Genomic DNA, 12,986 nt, shown 5'->3' on the forward strand with positions numbered 1-12,986 from the left:
TTGAGTTGGTTAGGTACCCTATGTTCGTGACTATGTTGTTAGGCTTACGAAGATCCCTATATTTTGGATGGATGGCAAGTGATTCCACTTGCTACATGCCTAGTGATTCCACTTGACCATCTCACTACGAAGTTCGATGAAGCTATGAACATGTTGTCGTTTAATTACAGCTACATTGCCACATAGCTTACTTGAGCAACAGACAGGTGGTCGTCCCATGACAGCCTCATCCATTGAGTCAAGATCCAAGTAATGAATGGATTGGATAGTCATTATCACGACTGTCTTGCAATGAAGTGAGGACCCAAATCCATGAATAGGTTGTCATCCTACAGACATTCGGGATATTGTGGTTGAGTGCCGAATAATCAATTATCTTAACAATGACCGACTTTTTTTTTTTTCTTCATTTTTTTCTTCAAAAGGCAGGATGTACAGAAGAGGAGAAAAGGGATTCCTAGGGACAAAAAGGAGCCAGGAGCACCCAACCAGCTAAACACAAAGAAGCAAAAAGGAGATCCCAACCATCAGGTCTCTCTAACAGAACCAAATCCCAACTGATCTAATCGATAAAGGCCCTTGACTCGGATCGGGAGCTTCGAGGGGGAGAGGTACATGAAGTTAAGTTGGGATGTGGTAGCTGCCTTCGCCAGCTCATCAGCCGGGCCGTTAACTTCTCTTGGGACACGAAAAATCAGAAAAGTACCTCCAATTCTCAATGCTCTAATCCTCGTCCACCAATATCTCCATTTCCAGGTAGGGGAGGATTTGCCAATGAATGCGTTCACCATGCATTTAGAGTCAAATTCGAGGAAGATCCGATTGTATCCCCGACAAATAGAGATTTTCATAGCATCGTGAAGGGCCCGGAGTTCTGCTTTGTTGTTGGTTGTCGTACCATAGCCATGGGAGAATGCGAAAAGTAAGCCCCCGGATGCATCCCAGCCGATCCCACCGCCCCCAGCTGGCCTAGGATTACCCATAGCAGCGCCATCAACGTTTACCTTTATCCACCCTTCTTTTGGTCTGGACCACTTGACCACGTGAAAAGATTTCGTCGGAAGGGAGCTCTACCGAATGTCGAGCCATTGGAGGAGAGACTGGTCAGACCGACTGAGGGATCGGACACCGGGGGTGGCATGGCTGAGAGTAGAGAGTCACCAGAAAATTCTGTTTACTACCAATTGAATGGAGGGGCAAACATTGTCAAACCGCGCTGCATTTCGAGCCTTCCATATCTCCTAGAAAATCAGACAGGGTATGGCACACTGAAACGTAGAGGGGCTACGATTATCGGGCTGGCCGATCCACCAAGAGGACAAGCGCTCCACAACAAATTGATGGTGGGGAAAGTGGAAACAGAGAGCTCCATTGAAAACTGCCCACACACCGTTGGCAAGGCGTCCGATGATAAATAGGTGGTCGATGGATTCCGGATGGGGAGAAGATGAAGATGGATGTTGCTCACAGCAGCAACATTTCGATGCTAGGCTAACACCCCTACGCTGGATCTTGTCATCCGTTGGAACCGCACGCTGAGACAACCTCTAAACAAACATTGAAATCTTTAGAGGAAGCAGGCGGTTCCAGATATTGGTTGCTCCCACCACCTCGTTGTTCCTAGATCGGGTAAGATTCCAGGCAGAAGAGACAGTGAAGGAACCAGTTCGATCGAGGGGCCAAAAACGCTCGTCTGGGGTTGACGAAATGCAGAATCCATTTGCAGATATGTGGTGGAGAATCTCGTCAGGTATTAAAGCTGAGACGTGAGTAGGGATATGTGGCCCATCATGAGATAGGACATCCTTCATCGACAGGGAAAGGAGCTACGTCGGGATGGGAAGAGTGATGAGATTTTGCAGAGGACCGAGTCCCGACCAATTACAGCTCCAGAGGTTAATTTCTCCTTGGCCGACGAACCAGAGGTTAACAATGACCGACTTGCTCACAAAACGAAGTTGTGCAGAGTAATGAACAGACTATCATTTCCCAAATGGATTTCTATTTCCCGAATGACCGTCTTACTACAAAACCCCACTGTACAATGAATGTACCGCTGAAGATCCGCCCACCATTGGGTCTTGCTATGAAATTTGTTTCTGTATGATGAACAAACAGTTGCCACAACAATTGTCTAGCCACAAAGCTAGCTGAAGGACGAATGGGTGTCCACCTTCCTGTGAACCAAGAGTGTCTCTCGTAATTAACTTCAACCCACGACAAACAAATTGTCGTTCCTAACGACCATCCAACCACAAAGCTAACTGAGTAGGTGATCCGACTTTCATGCGCGGTGGCCTTTTTGCCACGAATAGGCAATCATTCCCGACGACTATTTCACGATAAATAGATTGTAATTAGTTATCAATTTTTCTTTTTCTTATTTATTTTATTAACCAAGTATAGATAAAATTTATTTAATTGATCGACTTCAGTCTAGTACATTTTATGTTATTATATTTTTCTTTTGCTAAACGTTGTAAAGCAAATCACGTGCTTAATTATAAATAAAGTCTTTATTTTAAAGATAGAAAGAAAACTTACCAAAAGGATGAACCCTCCCCTTTGTAAATTGGTTGATTATGCACAATTGGTGGCCGAGAAGCTAGGCTAGTCCTAAGCCATTCATTTGGATGCCATTCAGTTTGAATTGAGCCACTATTAACTCTGGCACATCTGACACACACACACACATACACGTTCGAACAAATTCAAAATCATCGGTAGCTAGTGTATAAATGGTGAGTACAACCAGTTGGTTCAAGAAGCAAATTGCATGCAACATCCATTATGAGGATATCCCGGTGGCATGGTATGGCCAAGCTCTGCCTCGGTAATGTATGTGTTTTATCCGCACCATCATTTGTTTTGCCTTCTCATTTCAGGGCACGAGCTTAAAAATAATGCAGATCCAAAGTTCAAGTGGACCACATCACAAAAAAATAATAATGATTGAATGTAGGCTGTTGAAAACTTTTTGGGTAGAAGTTTTGAATCATGCTTTATATTTGTTTTTCCTTGTTCGCGATTATGACCTTGTGAACAAGTTGGATGGCAAATAAAATACCACGGTGGGCCTTAAGAAGTTTTCAATGGTAGGTGTTCAATGTCACTATTTTCTAGAGTATGGTCCACTTGAGCTTTGGATTTGTAGCATTTTTGGGCTCATGCCCTAAAATGAACTTGCAAAAGGAATGAAAGGTTTGAGTAAAATGGGGGTGGATCCCTAATTGTGGGGCCAACTGTGATGCATGTGCCTTACATCCACACCATCCATCTATTTTGACAGCTCATTTTGGGGTATCATAAAAAAATGAAGCACATCCAAATCTTATAGACCACACCACGGGAAACAATCGTTATTGAATAACCACCATTAAAATTTTCATGGGGGCCACTGCAATGTTTATTTGCCATCCAACCTGTGGATAAGGTGAAAGAGACCTGCATGAAGAGACCACACAAATATCAGCTTGATCCAAAAAAATTTTGGCCCACAAGAAGTTTTTACTGGTCAATTATTACTGTTTCCTGTATCATGGTCCACCTGAGATTTAGATCTCTCTCTCTTTTTTGGATCATGCCCTAAAACGAGTTTTCAAGAAGGATGGATGGGGTGGGTATAAGACATACATCAAAGTGGGCCCATGGTCACGATCCCACTAACCTTGGTGGATCCGGGAATCCACCGAAGCCCCACCCGGATAAAAACACATACATCACAGTTGGGGTCCACAGAGCTTGAGCCATGTCAAGCCACTGGGCTATCCCTGTGGCAGGTGGTGCAGGCAATCCGCTTCCGTTGGTACAGAACTTGAAATGATGGGTTTAAGTCTCGGGCATTTGATCAAATGACAGTCACTACATGTCCACATTTGCATAGAAGTGCTAGAAGATGTTAGGCAAACTGTAGTAGGAAGCTGTGTGGGGCCCACAGGGATGCCCGTCACAAATCCACTCCGTCTGTCATTTTTACAAGAAAACAACGATTCTAAAAGTCAGGCGGATCCAAAAGTCATATGTAGCATACTACACCAAACAGCAACGATTGAACACCCACCATTGGAAACTTTGTGGGGACCGTAGAAGGTTTGTATCAGGATGATATTTTTGCTTACAGTTTATCTGAGTAGTAATAACCCTATGAACGGTTTGGATAGCATATAAACATCATGGCCAGCTACAGGAAGGTTTCAACGGTGGATGTTTCCGTTCCCACTTTTTGTGTGGTGTGGTCCACATATATAAGTTTTTGAATCTACATGATTTTTTGATTCCTGTGCTATTGTGGTCTTTCAAAACTGATGGACGGAGTGGATTTGTGACAGACATTTCTGTGGGCCCCCACAAAGCTTCCAACAGCAGGCAACTGATCGTGCAGGTGGGCAAAGCAACGCTTGGGGTCGAAGGTCCACTTGATACATTGCACTTGCAGGGGACCAAATACAAATATAAAGGCTCAGCCATTCAAGTCCGCAATCATGTTGTCTCCCCATTATATTTCATGTACCTGTCAAGAATAATATCGATGATCCAAACCATGTGACTACTGTCCCAAAAATATTTCCAGATGAATGGTTAAATCATCCAGATGCACTGGCCATGATGTTGGCGCCGCTTTCGAGTCCATGTGATTGTAATTAGCGAAGCGGATTGCGTGCTGACCCCAATACCATGGATATCCCTAGTGACTGGACTTTGTGGGCCCACCATGATGTATGTGCCTTATCCACACCATCCATCTGTTTTGCTAGCTCATTTTACTGCATGGTCTAAAGTAAGCACATCGAAAGCTTGAGTGGACCGCCCCACAGGAAAAGTGGGATAATGGCTTCTAATGTTGAAACCTTCTTAGGGCCCAGCATGGTTTTTATTTGCCATCCAACCTGTTCATAAGGTGACTTGGACATGGATGGAGGGAAAGCACAAACATCAGCTTGATCCAAAACTTATGTAGCCTACAAGAATATTTCAACGGTAGGCATTAAATCCCCACTGTTTCCTGTGGTGTGCTCCACCTGAGCTTTAGATACATCATCGTGGCCGCATAAAGTCCGGTCACCAGGGATATACGCAGTGTGGGGTGACCACACAATCCTCTTCCTTTAATCACATGATCTGAATCATCCGATCATGGGGGAAAAGATAAACTAAATCAATTATGGGTTAGAGTTCTGTTTATCAATTTGGATCGTTCATCATTTGGGCGGCCACACTTGATTGCACATGCCTTTTGATAATCACTGTAATGAGATAAGCCTAGCCATCTACTCAGTGGATAGGAAAATGGAAATTCCACACCTATTAAGAGCCAAATGATTGATCTAGACTGTCCATTATGTGGGCCTACTTTTAATTGTATACGTCCCCAAGAACCACTTTGATTTGAAAATCCTAATCATCTTATCAATAGCCAGGAAAGTGGATAGTATAGATTGATTACAAGAAAAAAAAAAGTATAATCAGAGAAGATGATCATATCCATTCAAATGATTATAGTGTTGGCCTCAAGTTAGGGTATGTGTGCCTCTCAAGAATCACTTTGATCGGACCATTACCAAATTCAACCATGGCCAGTGGATGGTCCAAATTTATTATAACCAAACATACATATTGGGCAAAAAGATATTTCATAGTGCCAAATAGGGTTCACTCCCTTCTAATCCATCATCATTCTCTAGAATTCTAAATCTGATATGCAGGTCCATTCTCCAATGTCGTATTCCCATTGTCTTCCTTCACCTTATCTAGACACCGGCTATTGGTGGATCCTTTTACCTTGCTAGCACCATCATTAACGGTAGATAATTAGAATACTACTTTGATTTAGATCTTTCTTTTTTCCTGTCAAATCCAATTCCATTATTGATTTGCTGTCAGATCATCAAGCCACCAAAAAGCCAATGATTCAATTCCCAGTTATGAAAGAATCCTTAATCCTTCTACAACCACTCAATGTGCTGATGGTTTACATCGTAAGAGTCATTGAAAGTGCATTCCTTCTCTTTATCAGTTCTTCTCAGACCTATTTACAAACTAGATATATATGATATACATGCTTCAACTTGGGAGAGAATGTTTGAGTACAAAGTCTTTGTTGTACATGTATTGTAGTATATTTGAGTGTATAAGCAAATATCTATTTAGTGCTCATATTGTACATGATATCTTTAGAGATAATGATGTATCTTTTTTAATTTTTTTTTATTTACTGGCGAATTATCCCTTGTGAAGGGTTATTTATTTATTTATTTTTTAAACAGGCAATGAAAACATCAGTCCATCAAAGTACAGTACCACAAAATCAAGTCCGAAAACACCAACAAAACCATTAGAAAGAAATAACCACTACACATCAAAACGCTCCATCAGTCCACCAGCACAAAACCACCCCACGTCACCAAATGGCCATAACAACCTCAGTGGTCACGCAAAGAACAGAAATTCCCGAAATTCCCACTTGGCCACCCTCCCCCCTCCCTTTTTTTTTTTCTTCTGGTTAGCTTGTTAGTACACACACTCCATGTTAGCCACCCCCACTAGGGATCGATTTCAAGACCTCAAGTGCTGAAACGAGTAATTACCTCTTCCTGGCGCTTTCACTAATTTCTTAGTACTATTATTTCCACAGCCAGATATGAGATGGCGCGCACCATATGTGACAGCACCGACGACTACGGACTGTGTGCACGATGGTAGAGAACTGGTGCAGCACGATAGGATACGCTCCAAAACAGCTGACACGCGCAACGCGATACGAGACGAACAACATGAGATAATGACCGGATAGAAAAACCTAAGCTCGGTGACATGAGATAATTAATGCCACCGATAAAAGAATGTATGCTTGGTAATACGAGATAATGGAGATTTTTCCTACTGTACAACTTATGAGCCACGCACCTTACTAAGCCCTCCCATACTTAATTTTCAAGAATACTCTCCTGCTATATGGATGCACATTTACTGGACCAAAATACCCCTGCTTTATCAAAAATGTGAAATCTAAAAGCTAGGGTTACCTATGGCTACGGATTATAACTGTAGCCATTGCCGTAGCAATTAACAATGCCTTTGCTTTATCAGAAATGTAATTTCTGAAAGCTAGGGTTCCTTATGGCTACGGATTATAATTGTAGCCTAACCGTAACCATTGAAATTGACCGCGAAGTGAAGGAAATTCACCACGAAGTGAATGGAATTGGCCGCGAAATGAAGAAAATTCACCACAAAGTGAAGGAAATTGACCGCGAAGTGAATGGAATTGACCGCGATGTGAATGAAATTTACCGCGAACTAAGTGAATGGAATTGACCGCAAAGTGAAGAAAATTTACCATGAAGTGAATGAAATTGGCCGCGAAGTTAAAGAAATTGACCGCAGAGTAAATGGAATTGATCGCGAAGTGAATGAAATTCACCATAAAGTGAATGGAATTGATTGCGAAGTGAAGAAAATTTAACACGAAGCGAATGGAATTGACTGTGAAGTGAATGAAATTCACCGTGAAGTGAATGGAATCAACTACGAAGTAAAGAAAATTCACCGCGAAGTGAAGAAAATTCACCACGAAGTGAATGAAATTGATTGCGAAGTGAAGGAAATTCACTACGAAGTAGATGAATTTAATAAAATTCATCGTGAAGTGAAGGAAATTGACCGTAAATTGAAGGGAATTGACAGCCAAGTGAAGTAAATTCACTGCGAAGTGAACGAATTTGACCGCAAAGTGAATGCACTTAATGTAATTGACTGCGAAGTGAAGAAAATTCACCCCGAAGTAGATGAATTAAATGAAATTCACCGTGAAGTAGGGTTGTACATGAGCCAAGCTAGCTTGAAAAGCGCGCTCGGCTTGGCTCTATCTAGCTCGAGCTTGACTCAGCGTCTGCCTGACTTGTCTCACCCATACGGCCTGCACTCACTCGGGTACTTTTGTCTCTTTTAGCACAAAAAAATAATGTACCATCGATGGCTCTATCTAATATATATATATATATATATATATATATATATATATATAGTATTTGATTTAGGGCTGGGTCAGTTGGGTCGGGTTGTTGGGTTGAGTCAGGTGCGGGTTGGGTCAGGTTAGGAGCAGACTCGACTCTACTCGGGGTAAGCTCGCCTCGAGCTTGACTCGAAAGGTTTGACAAACAAGCCAAGGTCTAATGGTAAGCTCGAGACCATCGAGCTCGAACTCGAGGAGAGTATAGATGAGCCAAGCCAAGCTTGACCCACCTCGATTCAACTTAGCTCAATGTACATCCCTACCGCAAAGTGAAGGAAATTCGTCACAAATTGAATGAAGTGAATGTAATTGACCACGAAGTGAAGGAAATTGACTGCGAAGTGAATGGAATTGATCGCGAAGTAGATGAATTAAATGGAATTCACCGTGAATTGAATGAAGTGAATGTAATTGACCACGAAATGAATGGAATTGACCGCAAAGTAGATGAATTAAATGGAATTCACAGCAAAGTGAAGGAAATTCATCGCGAATTGAATGTAATTGACCACGAAGTGAAAGAAATTCACCGCTAAGTAAATGAAGTGAACGAAATAGACCGCGAAGTGAGTAAAATTGACTGCGAAATTTATTAGCCATCCAACATTTTGATAGGATCACACACACATGGATGAAGGCAAAACACAACTATCGGCTTGGCCCAAAACCGTTGTGGCCCATAAAAAGTTTTTAATGGCCATTGATCATTGTTTCTTGTGGTGTGGTCCACCTAGAATTTCATTCACTTCGCAATGAAGTTCACTCACTTCGTGATGAATTTCATTCACTTTGTGATGAAGTTCACTCACTACACAGTGAATTTCAGTCACTTCATGGGAATGTTGATGGACCTTAATGAGTTACATGATTGACTAGGAGGAATGTTGATGTTTTGTAGCCAGAATCCTTCCCCTTTCCTTTGTCTAATCTATCTTACCCTGATAAGGCCGATGAAGGCCAATGATGGAAAGCACTACCCTGTAGCGGAACTCATCGCCAATTTCGACCCCGGGCATGGCTTGCCAATGTTCATATACTTGTTCACTTCCTTGAGAAGCTTATTAGCAGCTAGGTCGATTCACCTAATGGCCTTCCCTTGTCTACTCTTTGCTTCCCTTGTCACCGTGAATCGAATGAAATTCACCACGAAGTGAGTGAATGAATGAAGTAAATGAAATTGAACACGAAGTTAACGAAATTGACCGCGACGTGAATGAAATTGACCGCGAAGTGAATGAAATTGATCACGAACTGATTGAAATTGACTGCGAAGTGAATGAAATTGACTGTGAAAAGAGTAAAGTTCACCGCGAAGTGAATGAAATTGACCGCGAAGTGAATGAAATTCACCGCGAACTGATTGAAATTGACCATGAAGTGAATGAAATTGACCGTGAAATGAATGAAATTCACGCGAACTGATTGAAATTGACTGCAAAGTAAATGAAATTAACCGCAAAGTGAATGAAATTCACTGCGAACTGATTGAAATTGACTGCGAAGTGAATGAAATTTAACGCGAACTGATTGAAATTGACCACGAAGTAAATGAAATTAACCGCGAAGTGAATGAAATTCACTACGAACTGATTGAAATTAACCGTGAAGTGATGAAGTAAATAAAATTCACTGTGAATTGATTGAAATTGACAACGAAGTGAATGAAATTTACTGTAAACTAATTGAAATTGACCATGAAGTGAATGAAATTGATTACGAAGTGAACGAAATTCACTGTAAAGTGAACGAAATTGATCGCGAACTGAGTGAAATTGGCCGCGAAGTGAATGAAATTCATCGCGAACTGATTGAAATTGACTGTGAAGTGAATGAAATTGACCACGAAGTAATGAAATTCATCGCAACTACTTGAAATTGATCGCGAAGTGAATGAAATTGACCAAAAACTGATTAAAGGTGACTGTGAAGTGGATGAAATTGACTGTGAAGTTTATGAAATTGACCACGAACTGATTGGAATTGACCGCGAAGTGAATGAAATTGACGACGAATTGATTGAAATTGACCGTGAAGTGAATGAAATGGATTTTTAACCATCAACCTGATAGAATCTTGGAAAATAACCAGGTCGGTTGGGGAAAGTAGCTTCTCCTACTACAAAATCATATATGGTACATCAAGTAACTCATTCTGGTTTAGGAGATATGCTTGTTAAATGAATAAAGAAAGAAATGAATAAAAAGAGATTTTTTTTATATGCTTATATATACATATTTATATAAATATGTATTAGAGAAAAATGTAGGGGGAAAAAGTTCTTCATGTAAAAAAAAATAAATGCATAAACTACCGCGACATTACCGCCGATATGGTAGTACTGTTGTGGCAGACTGCTAAATTTTGTTTTTATTTTTAGTGCTGGTGTAATCCCCCACTGCTTTTGTGGGTTCCATCATGAGGTATGTGTTATATCCAAATCGTCCATCTATTTGGTGAGCTCGTATTAAGGCTTGAGATGAAAAATAAGACAGATCTAACTATCAAGTGGACCACACTGTAAAAGGCAGTGGGGGATTGAACATCTACCATTGAAACCCTTTTAGGGGTCATAAAAGTTTTGGATCATTATGAAATTATTTTTTCCTCTTCATCCAGGTCTTTGTGACCTTATGAATAGATTGGATGGAAAATAAATGTTATGGTGAGCCCTACAAAATTTTTAATGGTGAAAATTAATTTTCTCGCTACTATTTGTGGTATGGTTGAGTTGATCTTTGGATATGATTCATTTTTTTTTATAATGCTCCAAAATGATCTTGAAATATGGATGAACATTGTGGATATAATAAATACATAACTGTGGGTCCCATGTAACTTTGATCTCTTTTGAATCATTCGTACAACTCGAAGTTCGAGGAGTGTTAGCACTCGTCTTCGCACACCAGCCAATCCGCTTGCCGAAGGAATGGCAGGGGTATTTTGGTCTGGTGAAAATTCACCTGTACACCAGGGGCATAGTTTGGTATAGTAAGGGCCTGTTTGGATTCGCGTATAAGGGTGTATTGTATTATATCCAACTACTGTTCATGTATACGTTCGATTAATTTCAGAAAACATGCAAATCAACATGCCATAAATCAATGTTTGGATATGAGGTATTGCTCGGACAAGTATACAAATTCTTCAGCTGATTAATGTTTGGATACGACGTATTAAGGCTGCGTATTGTATATACATATAATATTCATAACACTTGTACGATAGTGGTTATTTTTAAGATGATACTTGATTGATGCTGGCAACCCAGGTGGGGGCCATTGTCATGTTTGTGAAGAATTCTCCCCGTCCATCCATTTTGTGATACCATTTTAGTACGTGTTGGCAAAAATGAATTGTATCAAAAGCTCAAGTAAGCCGAAAAATTGAGAATTAGGCGTTCACAATTGATATATTTATGGGGCCACGGAAGTTTTGATGAGGGATTATATTTTTGTTTTCCGTTCATCCCAATAGGAATGACATTGTTAACGGTATGGATGGTATCTAAAATGGCAAGTCCTCCTAAAATGAACTCATAGAACTAATGGACGAGGTGGATTTGTCACAAACCGAGCAGTGGACCCCACCCGGGTTACCAGCACAGGTTGTTTCCTGCAAAAGCACGTGTACTTGTTGGAGTAGACTTGATTCTCGGTAGTCTGTGTGGGTCCCTCAAGTGGACAGCCTTCATCCATGTCGTCCAATTGATTCCATGCAAAATTAAAGAAAAAAGGATGTAGAATATAGGGGGATTTTGCCAAAGCAAAAATGTTAAAAAAAGATGGAAAAAATAACAACTTCATAAGCGCAAAACACGTGATTAGATTGACGACCCGATCTGAAAGTCACTCGAATACTCAATTCAAAGGTATGTTTCAAAGAAAAAAAAAAGGCTATTCACTCTGATCCATCATTGGTACTTTCAAACAGACTTCTGAATCTTTAAGAGAGAATGATTCAAACAGGAATCATTATCTCCTGATCCTCACATAGATAATGATAAAATAAACTCCCTAATAGCCGCATATAATATTAACAGACCAAGCAACAATCCAATAAGCGAACGATCGATGAGAAGTTCATCTCTAATAATAACAGCTGCCACTCTTTCAGGTACGACATCTTCTGAACCCATATTATCAAATACTATTCGCTCTCCCAGAGTAGGTACACATGTCTTAGTCTCCATCGTTGCCGGATGATGTGATGCATGAACACTGTCACCGCGAGGTTTATTTCCAGCTGCTCCATCGAAGACTGTAGCCTATATGATATAGTAAACAATCATAACATCTGTTAATCCCAGTCTTAGTAACATGTAATACTGAATGTTATGAGGATGAAATGTAATTACATACTTTTACTAGTAACAACCAACCTTGTGATGATTCCATGCATTCATGGCATCTTCGTATCTTCTGAAGGACTTGTGTTTGCAGCCACTGACTTGGTGAACCTGACGTTTGCAATCCTCCCACGTGTCATATATTCTTGGGTTTCTTCCCACAAAAACCATGTAAAACTTTTGGTTTATTTCCCTGTAATTGATAAACAACTAGATAATCAGTGCAAAAAATCTAGGACAGAGGCTTATCAGTAAAAAATCGAATCAGAAGCAGCAAAATCAAAGTTATCCAGTAATATATTTTTGAGTTCTGAAGTGTATCAGTAGAAATCTAATTCATAGTCAGTAATTCAATGATATCTTCTCAATATTACCTATCAAAATATCAAGTACATGACTGTATTAGTAAAAAGTTGAATCAGAAACAGTATTTCAATATTTTCCTGTCAAGATTATGTAGGACAGAAGTGTATTAATACAAAATGGAATCAGACGCAGAAATTCAATGTTATTCTCTGAAGACTACTGATGAAAATTTACCAAAAAAAGAATTGAATCAGTAAAAAATTGAATCAGAAATAGTAATTTAATGATATATTCTCAATATTACCTATCAAAATATCCATTATA

General features: G+C 40.2%; 2 protein-coding genes across 2 annotated transcripts; both read right to left on the reverse strand.

Annotated features, from left to right (window-relative positions):
• Nucleotides 1-527: 527 nt before the first annotated feature.
• On the reverse strand, nucleotides 528-983 carry LOC131234552 (uncharacterized). The gene has a single exon (XM_058231490.1). It carries the CDS (start codon nucleotides 981-983, stop codon nucleotides 528-530), a length of 456 nt encoding a protein of 151 aa, XP_058087473.1.
• A 10,812-nt stretch (nucleotides 984-11,795) lies between these two features.
• Nucleotides 11,796-12,765, reverse strand: LOC131235095 (uncharacterized). The gene is made up of 2 exons (XM_058232210.1): nucleotides 12,390-12,765; nucleotides 11,796-12,275 (listed from the first exon to the last, which is right to left on the reverse strand). Exons 1-2 carry the CDS (start codon nucleotides 12,525-12,527, stop codon nucleotides 11,997-11,999), a joined length of 417 nt encoding a protein of 138 aa, XP_058088193.1. The 5' UTR covers nucleotides 12,528-12,765; the 3' UTR covers nucleotides 11,796-11,996.
• Nucleotides 12,766-12,986: the final 221 nt, after the last annotated feature.

The sequence above is a fragment of the Magnolia sinica genome, chromosome 19 (assembly GCF_029962835.1).
Source record: "Magnolia sinica isolate HGM2019 chromosome 19, MsV1, whole genome shotgun sequence".
NCBI lineage: Eukaryota > Viridiplantae > Streptophyta > Magnoliopsida > Magnoliales > Magnoliaceae > Magnolia > Magnolia sinica.